We start from the raw sequence: 19,631 nt of genomic DNA, 5'->3' as shown, positions 1-19,631 counted from the left end.
AGCCATACAAACTTTAGCCCACTCAGATGCTTAGTGAGAAATTCTAAAGTAATTATCAGTTCTTAAGAACACCATTCGTCAATGACAATGTTACCAATCTTTGCAGTTGTTTTTCCTGGGGAAGGGGGTTAACTTCTAACAGCTCTTTTGGGCCAATTTCAAAGAAGAGCAACACTTATGGGGAGTTTCACCCACCACTACTGCATATTGAGAAGTTAGCTGATTACATGTATTCCCATCTTCAGGAGTATTAGTAATCAGGACAGTCAATGTAATTGACTAGTAGCAATGATAGTTATGCACAATTAGTAAAATTAGCCATCATACTTTAAAATTGGGGAATGCATCTTTCTTTTTGGCAATTCACTTTTAGTGTCTTTTAGGGAAGGAAGTCTGCCAAATTTATCTGGTCTGGCCTATATCTGGCTCCAAGCCCACAGTATTGTGGTTGACTCTTAACTGTCCCCTGAAATAGCCTAGCAAGCCACTCAGTTCAAGGGCAATTAGTAATAGGCAACAAGTGCTGGTGGTGCCACATCCTATGAAATTTTTTTTAAAGTTTCAGGAAGTTGGATACATGATCCCTCCAATTTTCCAGTAATTAATATGATTGATGAGTACACCAAAAGTGAAGAAACAACTTATTTCACTTGTCTATTTTTAAAAACTTTTTTTTCTATTCCGCACTAATACATACTTACTAATTGCAGAAACAAGCAAATCTAGGTGCTCAAACCCACTCTTATGACTACCTCACTGCACCAGCACAAATTTTACTTCCATCACCTTAAGTCTCTCTGCCCTAGCACTGCCTTTAGAATTGTACTCCTTTATGTCGTCTCTCCTTATTCTTCCTGCCAAAATGCATAATTTCACACTTCTCAACATTAAATTTCATCTGCTATATGTCTGCCCATCCCAACAGCCTATCTACGTCCTCATGATGTCCGTGACTTGCCTCCTTGCAGTTCACAAGACTTCCAAATTTGGTGCCATATGAAAATTTAGAAATTGCACCCCACACGCCCAAGAAAGGGTCAATAATATTGATTAGGAAAGGTTGTGGTCTTAATACCAATCCCTGGGGAACTAGTTTCTAAAGATTACACAACAACAATAATAGCCTACATTTATATAACACATTTAGCAAAGTAAAACGTCCCAAGGTGCATCACAGGGATATTTAGAGACAAAGTTTGACACCTTGATGCATAAGAAATGTTAGGGCAGGAAAGATGGGAACATTAATAAGCCATTCAGCCCTTCAAGCCACTTTGGCCATTCAAATGGATCAAGGCCAACCAGTTCATAACGCTTAAACACCCTTGCTTAACAAAATAAAAAGCAATTTACATTTGGAAATTTTCAATTGCCCTCACCACCCTTTGAGAGTTTGATTTCTAAAAGCCTGGTCAAAGATATCGTTTTTAAAGACCATGTTAAAAGGAAGAGAGAGGAAGAGAGGTTTGAGGAAGAAATTCTAGACCTTGAGGCAAAGAGAGCATAAGCATCAACGGTGGAATGAAGAAACTGTAGGATGTACAAAAGATCAGAACAGCAGAAACTCAGAGTTTTCAGGAGTTGTAAGGCTGGAGGTGGTTACATAGAAAGGGAACAACAAAGCCAAGCCATGGAAAAATTTGAACCCAACCGTGAAAACTTTAAATGTGTGATGTTGAAGGACCAGGAGCAAATGTAGGTCAGTAAGCAGAGGACTGATGGGATGATAAGAGTCAGGATGCAGGCAGCAGGTTTTTGGCTGAGCTTACGGCCAGAATCTTACCACTCTTCACACTGGCAGGATTTTTCTATTCCATTGCAGTGAACAAACATTTGGGTGGCTGCCAAATCCTCCGATTGTGCTTGCAGCAGGAACATGGTGTGAACGCACGGTAAGATAGCGCATTAAGTTTGCGAAGGGTAGAAGATTAAAGGTCAAGATTTAGACCAACTACATTCACTGTCTTATTTTAGCTACACGTTTGACTATGGCTTTTAAAAAGGAGGGCAGCATACACTAGTTTGAGGAATTCTCATTCCTTTCAGCCACTAAGTTCTTGAATTAGACTTTGGCTATCTTAATACGTATAAGAAATGAAGAATGCATTACTAATGGCACAACAACCTGGAGGTGTTTCTAGCTCAATAGAATATTCATTTCTTTTTACTTTTAGAAAAAAATCCTAAAGGCATTATTTTAAAATAAGTGCTGACTTACCGAAAAATTGGTGTATGGCCACCAGGTTTTGGTTTGTTCCAAGTGAAATGTGAGGGAACGGAAAGAAACTGCTCACTTGACAAATCTTTCTTTAAAGGATGTGGAGAGCCACAAAGATCATCGACTGGAGATTCAACTGAAGGTGACAAACTTCCCTGATCTTCTGAAGTCAAATCTATTTTTCCTGACACTGTAGCAGCCTGATCCTGAGAAGTCTTCCTTGATTTTAAAGGGATGTCAGTCTCTGGGGGACAACACTGAAAAGGTATGAGCCCAGGACTTAGACTTGAGGCACCTTGAAGAGCAGTATTACCAAGCCATGTATCCTCTGTGACACTTCCTCTTGGGGAATGACATGGAGATGGTGTTGGTGAATGATGGGGTGAAAGTGAACCTGCATAACAGATCTCTGCACTTGAATGTCGTCGCTTTCCCCAAGGAGAAGTGGGCCTAGAAGACGGCCTTGAAGTTGGACGAGGGCTGAGCCAGTTTTCATCAGTAACACTCGCTCTGGGTGAATGGCAGGGTGATTGTCTCGGTGACAATGATTGTGCAAATGAATAGTTTGGCTGCCAGGTCTCCTCTGCTGGACAACATCTAGGTGATCCACTAGGAGAACCAAGTGTAAACCGAGCAGCAGCTTCATTCAATTCAGAGTCTACGTCATCGTATATATGAGAGAAAGATTCACATGAAGAAGCATCTGAAAACCAGCTCCTGGAAGAAATGCTACTAGCAGGACTTGGGCTTAGTGATGCATCTCTGTAATAAGCAGGATCAAGAGGAAGATATAGGTGGTCCCTAGATGGTCTTTCCATATAGTCATTATCTGTGCCATTTGCATGCACTTCTTCATTAGGCCCTATTCCTTGCTGACAACTAGGAGAAATAGAGGTGATTTGAATACTCGGGCATTCAAATGCTTTTGGAGCACCTACAGGGTTATATTTCGACTCCTGGGTATTAGAGGTCTGCAGCCGATGTGGTGTTGAAAATGTTGCAGAATGCGTCTGTGTTTCATGGTGATGAAGACCTATTGGTTGGATTATATTTGATTGAAGGTGGCCTTCATTAAAGATGTAAAATGATGCAGAATCATCAGGCTCTGTATCTGAAAGGGAAACAAAACAGATCAGCTATATCACATGTTCACTTCTCAAATGTTCCTTGTGGCTTTCATTACTATACACAAGATAAATTAACTTTGCTAATAACGTGAAAATACACAACCCTTCCCTTTGTTTTTATTTCCACAACATAAAAATGTATATTGTATATTCCAAGTTCTGTTTCAGGAAAAAGTTCATGTAACCAGTACATTTATGTTCAGTTCAGTCAATTATCCTAATTTATCCAAAATCAAATTTACTTGCTGTTGATTTCTGCAATTCTCTTGAAGTTGTGGGCATTAACAGAAATTAAACTTCAGGGGCAAGAAATGTTCTCAGCTTTCTTAATTCTTCCATGCCCTGACCTATAAATTAATGTTATATCAGTATGAATACATTTTCATTCATGAATCAGGCTGTAATTCATTAAACTGATGTTCTCATAACAAAAATCAACTCAAAATAAGTTGATCAAGGAGTACAAAGATGGTAGAATTATTAAAAATTTAAGCTGTTGCTTAATGCAAATTTTAGTCCAATAGATATCCAAAGCTAGATATTTAGGTACTGCACACGTTCATGCAATGAGTGCTTCAGGTCTGGAATGCACTGCCTGGAACTGTGGTGGAGACAGGTTCAATCGAAGCATTCAAGAGAACATTAGGTGATTATTTCAATAGAAATACTGTTGGGATATGGGGAAAAGGCAGGAAAGTTGCATGAAGTCACAATGCTAATTTGGACAGCTGGTGTGAGACAATGGGCCAAATGGCCTCCTTCTGTGCCATAGCAGTTCTATGACAGCAGTTTTCATTTAATCAAGAATATTTTACAATTTTCATTCAACACTACTTGACTTTAACAAATTACTGCTTGCAAAATACATTCTAGTTTTGAAACAACGTGTGATCAAAGAGTTCAGAGGTAGGAAAAGGTCATTCAGTCCCTAGAGGCTGCTCCGCTTTTTAAAAGATCATGACTGATCTGATAGCAACTTCAAATCTGCATCCCACCTACCCCTGATAGCCTATCATACCTTACGTAAAGAGTCAGCCACGATTTGGTCATCTGTCATACATCCTGACCAATTTTCTGGAAATCAGGCACACTGTATATGTTGCTGATTGTCTACCTTACACCACCACAGAAGAAAAATTCACAACATATAATAAAAGACGTAGCAAAAGGTAGATGCTGTAAATATTGCTCTGGGGCACTAATTTATAACTTTGAAAGCACCTTAGGCAGGACTGTCCATTAAAATGTTAAAATGCCAGTTTAACTGACTCACCACGTTAGCAGGCTGCATTACGTAAGAGCTTTCAAGTAACAGTCAATTTGACTCCATATAGATAACAAAATAGAATTATTGCTATGTCTGAATGCATTCAAAATTTTTTATATTTCTCTGCAGAATTTTTTCCTAGGTACCAATCCAGGACAGTTTTCATTTGTCAACCTAGTCATAAATTCTACTAAATACTATATTCAATAACTTAAATAAGATATTCTAAAGACTATCATCGCCTTTGCTCAATTTAGGAAGGTAAGTTCACTCTAATCTCTATATTTTCAAGAAAATAAAACAAAGTTTTTTTGTTTCAGGATTTACAAGTTTATATCAAATCATTAAAGGAAACTGTTGACATCTTGTATACATTTCTCAGAGCTTTAGATTGAAACAACCAACCATATTTGTAACTCTGTCCAAGTTCTCAGCAGTTCCATCAACTTCTAGGACTCAAGTCTGAGGGGTAATATGCAGTCTTTTACAAAATTAATGTGCAGGTTTACACAGGATGATAACTAATAGCATATCCTTCAATATTTGGTTAATCTAGGTAAAGAGTATCAGAGCTATATAGAGTGAAACACTTAAATTTCTGTCACAAGTTAACATTTTTGGATCACAGTAAATCTTTCTCTACCCAAGTCCAACCCCAAACTCAGGAGAATGAATGCTTAATGCTGAAATTTCCAATTTCCACACAGGCAATCCTCCTAACTGAATTGTATTGTCAATTTAATGCAACTGCCACAAGATTTTGGGTTCAGACTATCCAAATTCATTAACACAGAACTGTTACAGTCAACAACAAAGGAAACTTTCATCTGCTAAATCAAAGCTGCATTCAAAAGCTTATCTTTTTTAAAGTGCTAATGTTACTAATTGGAAAAATAAATGTAGAAAATGAAATTATGGTAAATGCATTTGACAGGCAAAACTGAACTGTGAGCAGCTGGTGAAAGATAATCTTTTGCTGAAATGGCCGTTCCCTCTCTTTATAAATATTTCTGTCCAAGGGATTTAAAGGAACTAGATTTGATATTCTGCCTATTGATTTCTGAAATACAAGGCAATCCTATCACCATATGTGCCACTTCCATGCTAAAATAGATCATAATGCGGAGATGCCAACAATGGAGTGGGGTGGGCACAGTAATAAGTCTCACAACACTGGGTTAAAGTCCAAAAGGTTTATTTGGTAGCACAAGCTTTGAGTCTTACTCCATCAGGTGAGGGAGGAGTTGTGCTCATAAACAGGGCATATACAGACACAAACTCAGTTTGCAAGGTAATGGTTGGAATGTGAGTCTTTACATGTAATCAAGTCTTAAAAAGGTACAAGCAATGTGAGTGGAGAAAGGGCCAAGCACAGGTTAAAGAAGTGTGTGTTATCTCCAGCCAGGACAGTTAGTGAGATTTTGCAAGCCCAGGCAAGTCGTGGGGGGGTTACAGATAGTGTGACATGAATCCAAGATCCTGGTTGAGACCGTCCTCATGTGTGCCGAACTTGGCTATCAGTTTCTGCTCAGTGATTCTGTGCTGTCGTGTTTCGTAAAGGCCGCCTTGGAGAACGCTTATTCGAGGATCAGAGGCTGAATGCCCATGACTGCTGAAGTGAAGAGACCATGCAGATGCTATGACAATGGATGAATGAACACCACTTGACAATCACCAGGCAGGAGTGTTCCCTCCCAGTCGGGGTACACTTCAGCAGTCACAGACATTCAGCCTCTGATCTTGGGGAGGCAGTCTTCACAACACATGACAACGCTGAATTGCTGAGCAGAAACTGATAGCCAAGTTCTACACACGAGGATGACCTCAACCAAGATCTTGGGTTCATGTCACAAACCTGTACCCCTTGCCTGGGTTTGCAAAATCTCACCAACTGTCCTGGCTGGAGACAACACGCACCTCTTTAAACTGTGCTTGGCCCTCTCTCCACTCAATTGCCTGTACCTTTAGGAGTTAATTACCTATAAAGACTCGCATTCCAACCACTGTCTTGTAAATTGAGTTTAAGTCTGTATATGCCCTATGCGAATACAACTCCTCACTCACCTGAAGAAGGACCAAGACTCCGAAAGTTTGTGCTGCCAAATAAACCTGCTGGACTTTAACCTGGTGTTATAAAATAGATCATATTCAGGAATGAATGCCAACTTCTTCACTATCTACTGCAAATGATTTCACAGATAATTTGTACCTGTGGGCCAACATAAACATCAATACTAACAAAGGACAACTGATTGTAAACTTATATAAAACAATGCAGATTAACCAAATCAGGTCTTTGAACCAATGACTGCCAACGATATCCTAGTGGGAATCAAAGAGAAAAGTTTGAGGCCAAAAATATGAAACAATCTATAGAAAGTCCATTATGATATGCTGATTCAACTTCCACTTACAATCGTAATTTAATTGAGTCAGCCTGTCTGAATGACTGTATTTAATTCAATTCCTTCATATTGTTGGGTCCTGTAATTTCTGCAAAATGAGTTTCATCCAGCAATGTCAGTAGCCTGCACCATGCTTCAAACTTGCAATAGTCAACTTCTAAAAATAATTTTAATGGGGTCCCAATAGCGAGACAGCTAAATTCTTAGAAATTTGGTTTCTTGTAGCAAATGATTTTAAATGAAGGTCAGTTTTATTGCACTTTTAGAGCAATCTGAGAGCAGAGGAATGCAATGAGTAGGAAATGTGCATTAGAGATATCAATATTATATAACCAGCAAGCATCCTATGGTGCTGATGATATTATAAATTAGTATATAAATACAATAGTCATCTGCTTTTACAGTGTGGATGCGTGTCCTTTTAAGGCTAATTTATATTAAGCAAAACACTGAGCAAGTTCATTCAAAGGTTAATTGACATTCAGGTTGAAGATCAGAATCTAGGTTTTGCGTGTAGAATTCTCAGTCAAAAACTTTCAAACATTGTGATGAATGCAGTGTTATCCATGTAGCTAACAGGGAAACCAGACGTATATAACCACATTTTTGATTAGTACATTTAAGGTACAGGTATTGGGCAAATAATCACATATAAAAAGTGTTTGCCTGTATTTGAGAGTTTGTTGATAAATAGGCAATAAAAGCAGAATGTGCAAGTATTTTGATTAACGTGTGCACTTACTTCCTTAGCTACCAACTAAAATGGAGTGTGAAATGGGCACAAACCCTAAACTTGAACAACTTGGAAACACCAGGGAAAAAAGGTGAGGAGCGAGGAACAATCATAGACAGATGGACCGATAAGATTGATCACGATAGGCCACCAGCAGGAAACAAGACAAATAATATGGTGAATGCCAAGCAGCATCCACCCATGTTCTGAATGGAGAGCAGAGATAGGTCTTTTGCATCTCAAAACCACACCCGTGGACTTGGACAATCATTCTGAAGAAGTCAAAATACTGCTTGCAACTGTTGAACAAATATCTAATAACTGAACTAAAACATGCTGATTCTGATACATGGTCAGATGCCTCACTGAATAGCGGTAGATTTCTTAACCAATTATGCACTTGAAATTATGTGAGATATTTTCCATTAAGACCAGTATTTGTAGCTAGAACACTGTCACAACACCTAATCAGGTCATCTCTGCTGATCACTGTATTGTATGTTAAATAGGAAGACAGGAAGCAAAGAGTTGGCATAAATGGGTATTTTTCTGATTGACAGGCAATGACTACTGGGGATTTGCAGGGATCTGTGCTAGGGCCCTAATTGTTCATATTATATATTAATGATCTGAAAGAGGGAACTGAGTGTTTATCTCCAAATTTGCAGATAATACAAACTTGGGTGGCAAGGTGAGCTGTAAGGAGGATACAGATATGGACGGCTGAGTTTGTGGGCATCTGCATGGCAGATGCAGTATAACGTGGATAAATGTGAAGTTATCCACTTTGGTAGCAATAATAGGAAGACAGATTATTACTTGAATGGGTGTAAATTGAGAGGTGAATACTTAGTAAGACCTTGGTGCTCTCGTACGTCAGTCGCAGAAAGTAAGCATGTAGGTTCAGCAGGCAGTAAAGATGACAAAATGGTATTTTGGCCTTTGTAGCGAGAAGATTTGAGTATTGGGATAGGGATAGGGATGTTTTGCTGCAATTGTACAGGGTGTTGGTGAAACCACACCTGTGGTGTTGTGTGCAGTTTTGGTGCCCTTACTATAGAGGGAGTACACTAAAGGTTTGCTAGGCCTCCTAAATCGGTTATGATTATATTCATTGGAGTTTAGAAGAGTGAGAGGGGGATCTCACAGAAACTTATAAAATTCTAACAGGGTAGGTTCAGAAAGTAATAATGTTCCCAATGATGGGGGGAGTCCAAGAGTTGGGGGTCATAGTTTGAGGATGAGAGGTCAACTTTTTAAGAACTGAGGCGAGGAGAAATTTATTCACCCAAAGAGTGATAAATATGTGGAATTCACTACCACGAATGTACTGGAGGCCAAAATGTTGTCCGATTTCAAGTAGAAATTAGATAAAGCTTTGAGATAAAGGGATCAAGGTACATGGAGGGAAGGGGGGGGGGTGGGGGAAATAAAAGAAAAAAAAGATCAGGATATTGAATATGATCAGCTATGATCAAAAATGAATTGCGGAGCAGGCTCGAAGGACCAGATGACCTACTCCTGCTTCTAGTTTCTATGCACTACAGCAATTCACCAAGGTTTTTTTCAACCACATCTTCTAAACATGAGATCTCTACTACCTCAAAAGGGACAGAGGCAGCAGATGCATGGAAACACCACCGTCTGCAAATTCCCCATCCAGCCACATACCATCCTGACTTGAAACTGTAATTCTGTTTCTTCACTGTCGCAGCATCAAAATCCTGCAACTCCCTTCCCAACAGGACAGTGGATGTAGCTGCACCAAATGGACTGCAGCTGTCCAAGAACCATAGAACCCTACAGTGCAGAAAGAGGTCCTTCAGCCCATTGAGTCTGCACCGACCACAATCCCACCCAGGCCCTACCCCCATATCCTCACATACTATTACCCACTAATCCCTCTAACCTAAGCATCTTTGGACACTAAGGGGCAATTTTAGCATGGCCAATCAACCTAACCCACACATCTTTGGACTGTGGGAGGAAACCGGAGCACCTGGAAGGAAACCCATGCAGACATGAGGAGAACATGTAAACTCCACACAAACAGTGACCCAAGCCGGAAATCGAAGCCAGGTCCTGGAGCTGTGAAGCAGCAGAGCTAACCATTGTACTACCGTGCCGCCCAGCTCACTATCACCTTCTCAAGGACAATTACGGATGAGCAATAAACATTGATCGAGCCAGCACTGATGACATCCCACAAATAAAAAGAAAAAATAATGCAGAATGATTCCACTGCACTAAAGGAGTCCAAGGGCAGAATTCTCTCAAGCCTCTGCTGGCATGTTCGATGGCAAAAGAATATGATTTGATTTATTGTCATATGTATTAACATACAGTGAAAAGTATTGTTTCTTGCATGTTATACAGACAAAACATACCATTCATAGAGAAGGAAACAAGGGAGTGCAGAATGTAGTGTTACAACCATAGCTAGAGTATAGAGAAAGATCAACTTATTGCAAGGCAAGTCCATTCAAAAGTCTGACAGCAGCAGGGAAGAAGCTGTTCTTGAGTCAGTTGGTATGACTTCAGACTTATGTATCTTTTTCCCGAAGGAAGAAGGTAGGAAAAGAGAATGTCTGGGGTGCGTGGCATTCTTGATTATGCTGGCTGCTTTTTGCTGAGGCAGGGCAAGTGTAGGCAGAATCAATGAATGGGAGGCTGGTTTGCGTGATGGACTGGGCTACATTCACGACCTTTTGTTGTTCCTTGCAGTCCTGCGCAGAGTAGGAGCCACATCAAGCTGTGATACAACCAGAAAAAAATGCTTTCTATGGTGCATCTGTAAAAGTTGGAGAGTCGTAGCTGACATACCAAATTTATTAGTTTTGAGAAAGTAGAAGCGTTTTGGGCTTTCTTAACTATAATGAGAGCATGGGAGACTAGGACAGGTTGTTGTTGGTGATCTGGACAGCTAAAAACGTGAAGTTCTCAACCCTTTCTACTTTGCCCCCGTTGATGTAGACAGGGGCACGTTCTCCTTTACGCTTCTTGAAGTCAATGACAATCTCCTTTCTTTTGTTGACATTGAGGGAGAGATTATTGTTGCTGCACCAGTTCACCAGATTCTCTCTCATTCCTGTATTCTGCCTTATCATTGTTTGCGATCTGACCCACTACACTGGTGTCGTCAGCAAACTTGAAAATCAAACTGGAGGGGAATTTGGCCACACAGTCGTAGGTGTATACAGGAGTATAGAAGGGAGCTGAGAACACAGCCGTGTGGGGCACCGGTGTTGAGGATGATCGTGGAGGTGTTGTTGTTGCCTATCCTTACTGATTGTGGTCTATGAGTTAGGAAGTTCAGGATCCAATCACAGACGGAGGTGCCGAAGCCCAGGCCACAGCTTTTAGGAGATGAGAGTGTTGAAGGCTGAGCTATAGTCAATAAATAGAAATCTGACATAGGTGGTGTTCTTGTTATCTAGGTGATACAGGGTTGAGTGCAGAACCAGGGAAATGGCGTTTTCTGTGGACCTGTCGAATCAGGCCTGTTGCATTCCATGAGTTAACCTTCAAGAAAGCTGTCTGACATCTGCAATGGTGACCCCAGATACAGGTTCATCCAGGGTGGAGGGCATGCTCTCACTGAGAACATACAGCAGAAAGCCCAGAAATTGGGTTTGTGCCAATGTGAATTTAGATGGGGCCTTCTGCTCATGCTTCCGTTAATAGGATGTCAATGAAGCCTTGATCCCCCTCCATGCCAAATTTTCCACGATGCTGGTAGGAAAAAGTCATCGAAGCCCTACAGTGCAGAAGAACATCATTTGGTCCATCGAGTCTGCATCGATCCCACGCAGGCTCTATCCCCATAACACTGTGCTAGTCCCCCTGACACTAAGAGGCAATTTAGCAATGCCAATCCACCTAACCCGCACATCTTTGGACTGTGGGAGGAAACGCATGCAGATACGGGGAGAATGCGCAAACTCCACACAGATAGTGACCTGAGGCCAGAATTGAGCCCGGGTCCCTGGCACTGTGAGGCAGCAGTGCTAACCACTGTGCCATTCAAAATGTTCCAGGGGGAAATACATTCAGAACAACGTGGCTTTCAGATGCCTCAGTCATCTCAACAATGTCTAGGGCTGCTGTTAGAGTTCAGGATGAAGGCCATTCACAATCCTGAGACTGAACACCACAGCAATGGATTGAGGGAGTGTCTGCAGATGGAGCTTCCAGGTTAAGTGTCCTGGAGGAGATCCATATTCCAGCCTCAGAATGTTCCTGCAGATCCATCTTTTTTCTTGAGGATCAATTTCCAGTCTCAGAGTAATTCCTGAGATCTACCTTCATTTAGAAGAGGTCTACGTCCTTTCTTCAATAGTGGGTCAGTGACATTGGGCATCTTTTCAACTGGCACCCAAACACAACAGTCAATTACATGCCATCCAGGCTTGCCCTGCCACTAAAGATGGTGTAAAACATTCAGATGCATAATTAGTGAAGACATGGCTGGAAGATTTGATGCGTTTGCCCACTGGCCACTGCAGTGAAACACTCCACATTCCTATCCCCCCCAGTGGCACTTGGCCACTGCAAATCATGAAAACAATGGCTATTTTATTTTGAGGAATTTTTAGTGTGAAGCTGTAAATCCCCTCCATCAGAATAATAACTTCAAAGGTGTCAGCTTAAGTTATGTAAACATAGAACTGAGTTAACTGGTAGGTGGCTTTCTTTTTCACAGAGGTTAATCAACTTTATGAACAAGCTGACCACCTGAGCAATAAGTATGGCTTTCCTGCAAATGTTCAAAAGGGAGCTGGATAAATTCCTGAAATATCAGTGGATGCAAAAGCTAGATGTAGGTATGGTGCTTCCTTGTCACTGTGCTCTCCTGGAACTTGGCTGGAAACCCCTAGGGAGAGGGGACCAGAGAGGAATTTGCCAGATTTCTTTGTACCCTGTTTTGGCCAAGGACTTTTTTTCTCTCCAGAGAAGATCACATGGCTGCTAGTGGCTGGAATGCAGTGGATAGGGAAGGTGGAGGTTGTATAGCTATGGTGCTTATTTGTAACACAAGCTCAATTGCTCAAACGCTGTTTTCTTGCTCATTAGTTTCAAATGCTTATGTTAACAGTGATTAGACTTGGTGTCTCGGAGAAACAGGACATCTTAAACAAATTTCACATCAGCAACAAAATAATATGAATAATAATGTGTATTGCAAGACATTATGCTCTTATGAAATAGGAGCATAACGATGCCAAACGGCCCATCAACGGTTCCAATGTTCAATAACATCATGTCTAATTTTGCCCTTAACTTCATTTTCCTGCCTATTCCTCCATAACTGTGGACTCCCTTGTCCATCAACAATTCCTCTAACTTGGCCTTGAATATATTCAATGACCCAACCTCCACTGCTCTCTGGGGAAGAGAATTCCAACGACGAACGAATCTTTGAACGGAAGAAATTTCTCTCCAGCTACATCTTAAATCAGAGATGCCTTAATTTTATACAGCATACTCTTGTTCTAGATTTTCCCATAAGAGGAGACTTCCTCTCAGCATCTACCCTGCCAAGCCCCCTTAGAACTTTATGTTTCAATAACATATTTCATTCTTCTAAATTCTAATGAATACAGACTCAACCTACTCAATTTTTCTTTCTAAGACAACACTTTCATTCCAGGAATCAGCCTATAAACTTTTTCTGAACTGCTTCCTGTACAACTGTATCCTTAAGGAGACCAAAACTTTAAATGTACAGTTATAACAAGACTTCCCTACTTTAAACTCCATTTCTTTGCAATGAAGGCCAACATTGCATTTGTCTTTATAATTACATGCTGTACCTGAAGGCCAACTTTTTGATTCACGTACAAAGACACCCAAATCCTTCTGAACAGCAGTACTCTGCGGTCTTTTATTTAAATAATATTCTGCTTTTCTATTCTTCAAAAGTGGACAATTTCACCTTTGCCACACATTATACAGAATCTTCCAATTTTATGCCCACGCACTTAACCTATCTATATCCTTGTGTGGACTAGCTGCATCTTCCTCAATTTGTTTTCTTACCTATCTTTGTACCATCAACAAATTTGGTTATACAGAAGTCAATCCCTTCAGCAAAGTCATTAATATAGTTGCAAATAGTTGAGACCCTGCACTGATCCTTGCAGCACTCCACTGGTTTCATTTTGCCAACCTGAAAATGACCAAGTTATCTCAGCTCCCTGTTTGTTGGCCAATCCTCTATCCATACCTCACCATAAAAGATCTAACAGAAAACAAGCATGCCAACAATTAGATGCACTTAAAACTCTACAAAATATTGACCTGGGAGAGGATCATTTTAAACATGTGCTTCCCACAGAAGATGTTTTCCTTTTGAGATCAACATTTTACTGTTTCCACAATCGGTCACAAGCATACCAAGGGACAAAGGGGCCATTAGGGATGGGCAACAAATGCTAGCCTTGCCAGCAACACATTCCATGAAGTATCACTAAAGCCACATCCCTTAACAGGAGCATACCAGGCCATTTTACAGCTCTAAGTTGGTGAAAGTGTGGAAAAGTCTGTGGAATTTTCTTCCCTGGTGAGCAGCAGAGGCAGGGTCAGTTAATATTTTTATGGCTGAGTTAGATAGATTCCTGATTGACAAGAGAGTCAAAGGATATAAGGGTAGACACAAAAGTAGAGTTGAGGCCTCAATCAAATTAATCCTGGCGTCACCTTATAGCAGAGCAGGCTCAAGGGGCCCAATGGCCTAATCCTGCTCTTAATTTGTATGTTAGCATGTATGAAAGATTTTTAAAAATATGCCTTTTTAGGTCTTTATGTTAAGGATGATTTTGAACTGTGATCTCTAATTTATACATACACATTTCACATGTATACGAGTAAACTACAACTCAAATTCCTCACCCTTGTGTTCCCATCACATGATGTTGCACACTTCAGATGTGAAGCAATGCTCTAGGTCACACTCCTTAAATGCTCAACCTTACACTGTACACTCAACACAACTACTGCCCAGAGAAAAAACTAATTATACAAAATAAATATTAGAAGTACAATGCAATCTCGGTGTGAAGGTGACAAACTTCACTTTCATTTGAACCCTCTCAAGAGGAGATACAAATTCTATTTGTTATGTTCTATGATACCTACAATATTTTTATTATAAGCTCAGCAATTAATCATTTTGAATCGGGAACTCTCAATCCATAGAATGAATTACAAAAGCCAGCATTTTCTGTCTTGTTTCGTTAATATTATTGATTAAAGATAAACAATGTTAGTTGTCAAGAGTTAGAAATGAGTAGGTACAATTTCATTTCAAGAGTCAACTCAAAATGCAATTCTGTAATTCTCACCTTCTTTGTAAAAAAGAGCTAACAGACGCTAATAGCCAACAACATAAAACTCATCAATTTAAGGGCAAGTTACACAAACAACATTCTCAAAATTTAGCGGCTCACAAGCTATCTTGCACCAAAATGTAAAGTATTTCCAAACAAGGAAACAAGATTAATATGCATCTAAAGAATAAACCTGCTCAAAGTAAAATGCAAATATAATGTCATTCACAAATTTAAGAGTAAGCATTGTAAAGAATCTCATGTTAATTAGCAGGATTTTTCTGCAGTTTATTGAACTGAGAACAGTTGTTTTTGTAAACGCAGCTGTAGATATCATTTGGCACAAAGGCAAATGACAGTTCAAACACTAGCTCTGTAATTCACAATAGTAAACAAATAGCATGTTTACAATGAATAAATGTCACTGTTTGAGATAAATAACGTGGCATTGCAATCAATATCAACTAAGCAAAATAAAATTGCAGTGTGCTACACCCCAATAAGAAACAAAAAGACCACAAACCAAAAAACCTGACATGTAGCTGAAGCCATTGTTGATTAACCCACTCAGAAAAGACTCAAGCAACTCTACTGTCAACAGAACACTGATGCACTACTTCAAAATACCACTGCTATAATTAGTTGCCACCTACGCAAAGACTTGTACAAGGCCAAAACATTCCTATTGGTGAACAGTTCCACTTTTTTTTTAAATATTAAAACTTTGTGCTCATTGATAAAATTAAACTATCTTACATAAACAGACATGAAACACAAAACTGAAGTTTGATGTTCAGCTTTTGAGCGAAGCCAAAGGAAGCCTTTTCCACAATCTACCAAACGCACATGGCAGCAATCAATCAAGGCTGAATGACTGCACATTTAACAAACCTTGTACCCTGCACAAATAAATTAAACAGGCCACCAAAAACAGTATCCTAATTTACAAAGTCTTAATTGACATTTTCTAAAGCCTAAATTACATTTACAACCCACCATATTCACTACAAAGGAGAACAGAAAACCATCAATGTACTATTTGCACAATATGTCCATATTTTAGTAATAATTCTCAACCCTGTGAACCCTCAAAGACGTGCATTTTGGTTAAGATATATATTGGGGATGGAGAGGGGGGATATCAGTGCTTTGCACTCTGCCACTTCATAGTTCTGTTCTATTTGGTAGTGAATGAAATGGGTACTTTTAAGACTGTGTATTGACGATATTTCCTCCATCTCTCAATTTTATGGACTTTGAAAAAATCTCCTTAAAGTACTACAATATACTCATATATAGTAGAAAATATGATTCTTTTATTTATGTACCCTTATGCATTAACATTGCAAGACACTTATTAAAATTACAAAGTATACTCAGTTACTTTTGCCATTTTTCATTTATTAAAGATTAGTTTAGACACACCTTCTTTAACTGCTCTTTTTTGTATTAACTTAAACACATGCATATAATGACTGATCTATCAAATTAGAGATCTATTCTTCATTATTTTTAGTCCTGTCTAATGCAACTTTATAAGTGTTTGCACCTATGATTTTCTGCTACTTCTGAAATCTATCAATGGTATCACACAACCTTTATGTATTCCATCTCATTCATAGGGGTATATAATGAATTTGAGCTATGAGGATAATTAGGTCTGAAATGAAAAAAGTTTTTAAAAATCTTCCTTTCCGAATTTTCCCTTTTGACCCAGGTCTTCAGAAGGCAATAGGTACGGACAATTAAACATAACAGCTTGCATTCTCCTGGCTTACAAAATCAGAAGATTAAAAGCACAGTGGTATATGGCTATTCAAAATAAATATAATTTGTTTAATAAATTGGTCAAAGAAATTTAGCGATTGTTGGCAGGGGAAAAAAGCCAAGACAATTTTAAACTTGCACTTAATACTAGAGTTACAATGAGTAAGTTGATGTAATTACATTTTAGTAACTACATTCTGCATTACCAAGAACGAGTCATGTCACTGCACTCCTATAGTTACTATTGCACTAAATTTAAACTACTGAAATACCACACATAGCTATCTGATCTCTACTCCATGGAAACAAATCTCCGGCTCATTATTTAGCAAAACACATAGTACCTAGAACTTAAACTAGTCAATCCAGATAGTGCAGAAATCCCCTTCTTAAAACTTGCATAATAAATATAACCATAGAAAGGAAAAATGTATCACGCTAAAAAGTACATTTTGGGACAAAAATACTGAACTTGGTTAAACAGTTCCAAGAAGCTGTGAAAGCCAACATAGTAACAGGAGCTTCAAGTCAAATCAAACCAAAATCGTTAAAATGAATTCTTGAAACGTCAACAACTGATCCAACTGAAATTATCAAAAGAACCCCACAAGTGCTGTAAAATGCTGCTCACCTGCTGATGTGGCACAAAGCATCATGAATTTCGTTGTCCTGGACTGCACAAAGTAAACCTGAAGTCTCAGAAACGTGCACCTATAAAGTTTAGAAACCGTGATAGTCCTTTGACTGCAAAGTCAGTCTGATATTTAATTATAATTAACCAGAAGGCCGATGAAATTACAGACGTCCAATCACTCGGGCACTGCAGTAACTCACAGTCCACTTTCTTTTTCGAGTCTAGTACTATCAGTGTCTCTATCAAACCTGGAAACCACTTTAAAGATCAATGATGATGTTTGGAGAAAGTAAATAGGTGAATATATGGCATCCGCCAACATTAGCGATCAGGTCTTGCAGATTGCTACTATGCTATAGGCTGCTGGAAGTGGATCTACCTTTCTGATCACTTCCCTCGTCTTAAATTCCACTGTCATCTGAACTGCACATGGCGTGTCTAGGCAAATTTGATGACTTGGATGTTGGGCTAACTTCCAAGTCTACTTTGGTATATTCCCACGTCCCATAAGGGCTCACAGAGATACAACACCTTCCCTTATTTACGTTTTGCAGCGCGCAGTTTGATAGGACAGCAAACCAAAAAACAAACACACAAAAGAAACGTTTGCCAAACCAGCTTTAAAACAGGTTTAAAGGAAAAAAGCGAACCGGACAAAACTTGGCCATAAATTAGATGCTACGGCAAGTTAAAATTTAAAAGCGAAACATCCCCCAATACGTGCTAAACTGATGTTGAAGTGCACTACGGTATGAATGTGTTTCCCTGGAGATAAATAATTAAAGCTGTAACTTTTTTTAAAAAGAGACAACCAATGACCTCTACACAGTGTACAGAACACTAGTCCCCAGCAGAGCAAAACATAAACGGCAGCCAATTGTGTGTAAATAAAACAATTTATCGACACACTACTCAAGCACATATCCTGCACCATCACAAATCGGATGAGCACAAGAAAAGGTGAAAGCTACCCCTTTGGTCTTTCATACTTACGTCAAAATAATGCAACAAGAATAATGCCCGAAATTTCAACATTTAAATTCTGGGTTCAACAAAAAAAAAACGTTTTCTTTAAAAATCCTAATTAAACAAAAACGAACGGATTGCAACTTTCGCTCCTGGTGTTTGAATCCATTCCATCTGAAAGTGCAGACCCCTTCCCTCCCCTCTCAACCCCCTCATACAAACCTGCAGGGCCTAGTCCAGGCTGCGGACCGTCTTCACCAAATATCAGTCTAAAGTCAAACTCGTCATTGCCACTGTTTACAGTAGTCATCGGTTAGCAGTTTCCCTTTGCCCCCACTTGTTTAATAAAGTTCATAACAGAAAGGGGAGGGGGATCCCGGTTCACTCCGCCAACTTTTCAGGGGCTGTTGATCTTATTTTCCGCTCGCCTCTCTGCTGTCCTGCTTCGAAACGGTTAACCAGAGACCCCCCACCCCCGCTCTCCTCTCCTCACTGCGCCTCTCAAACTTTGCCGAGCCTCATTCCCCGCGCCTGCTCGCTGGCTCGCGCTACTTCCCCTCCACTCGCTCCTTCGCCCCGCCCTCCAAAAGCTCGCTGACGGCAGCCACAGCCACACCTCCTGCCCCAGCTCCTTCACAGCACGGCCCTGCCTCCTCACCGCTCCCCCAGCGTGACCACGCCCCCTCTCCACGCCCCCTCTCCACGCTCCTCCACTGTGTGGCCCCACCTCCTCCCCTCTCCCCGTCAGTATGGCCGCGCCCCCTCACGCTCAACTCCTCAGCATGGCCACGCCTCCTCCCCTTCCTCTCAGTATGGCCACGCCCCCTCATTCGACTCTTTAGCGTTGCCGCGCCCGCTGCCCCTTCTCTGCGTTCCCCCGCCTCTCCCCTCTCCTCCTCCCCGGGGCCCCGCCCCCTCCCCTTCTTCCTATCGGCATTGCCGCTCTTCTCCTCTCTCCCCTTCTCAGCGGGGCCACGCCCACTCCCCCACTCATCATGGCCCGCCCTCTCGCCCAGCGCCGCAACGCCACCCTCCCAACCAACGTGGGTCACGCCTCCTCCGCAGCGTCCAATGCCTCCTCTTCTCCACCCAGTGCAGCCTCCCGCGCGGACACGCCCCCTGTCCATTCCCGCGTTGGCCACGCCCTCCTCACCTCCTCTTCGAAGCGCCGACGCTCCTCCCCCCT

At 40.6% G+C, this 19,631-nt stretch overlaps 1 protein-coding gene across 2 annotated transcripts in view; it reads right to left on the bottom strand.

The window, feature by feature from the left end:
- Positions 1-18,992, bottom strand: part of nfatc3a (nuclear factor of activated T cells 3a) — a 141,981-nt gene extending 122,989 nt beyond the window's left edge. Inside the window, exons 1-2 of one of the 2 annotated variants that reach the window (XM_080187035.1) lie at positions 18,668-18,992; positions 2,219-3,329 (exon numbers count right to left, since the gene is read on the bottom strand). In XM_080187035.1, coding sequence (XP_080043161.1) covers positions 2,219-3,329; positions 18,668-18,755 — 1,199 coding nt within the window. In that variant the 5' untranslated portion in view covers positions 18,756-18,992. Of the gene's footprint in view, positions 1-2,218; positions 3,330-17,476; positions 17,851-18,667 lie in introns of those variants that run through there. The other variant, XM_080187036.1, reaches the window with a different exon arrangement.
- Between the last annotated feature and the right edge of the window lie 639 nt (positions 18,993-19,631).

This window comes from Carcharhinus amblyrhynchos, chromosome 4, assembly GCF_965287045.1.
Source record: "Carcharhinus amblyrhynchos chromosome 4, sCarAmb.v2.hapA, whole genome shotgun sequence".
In the NCBI taxonomy this organism is placed as follows: domain Eukaryota; kingdom Metazoa; phylum Chordata; class Chondrichthyes; order Carcharhiniformes; family Carcharhinidae; genus Carcharhinus; species Carcharhinus amblyrhynchos.
Note: the sequence above shows the minus strand (reverse complement) of the source record. Positions and strands in the feature narration are given on the sequence as shown.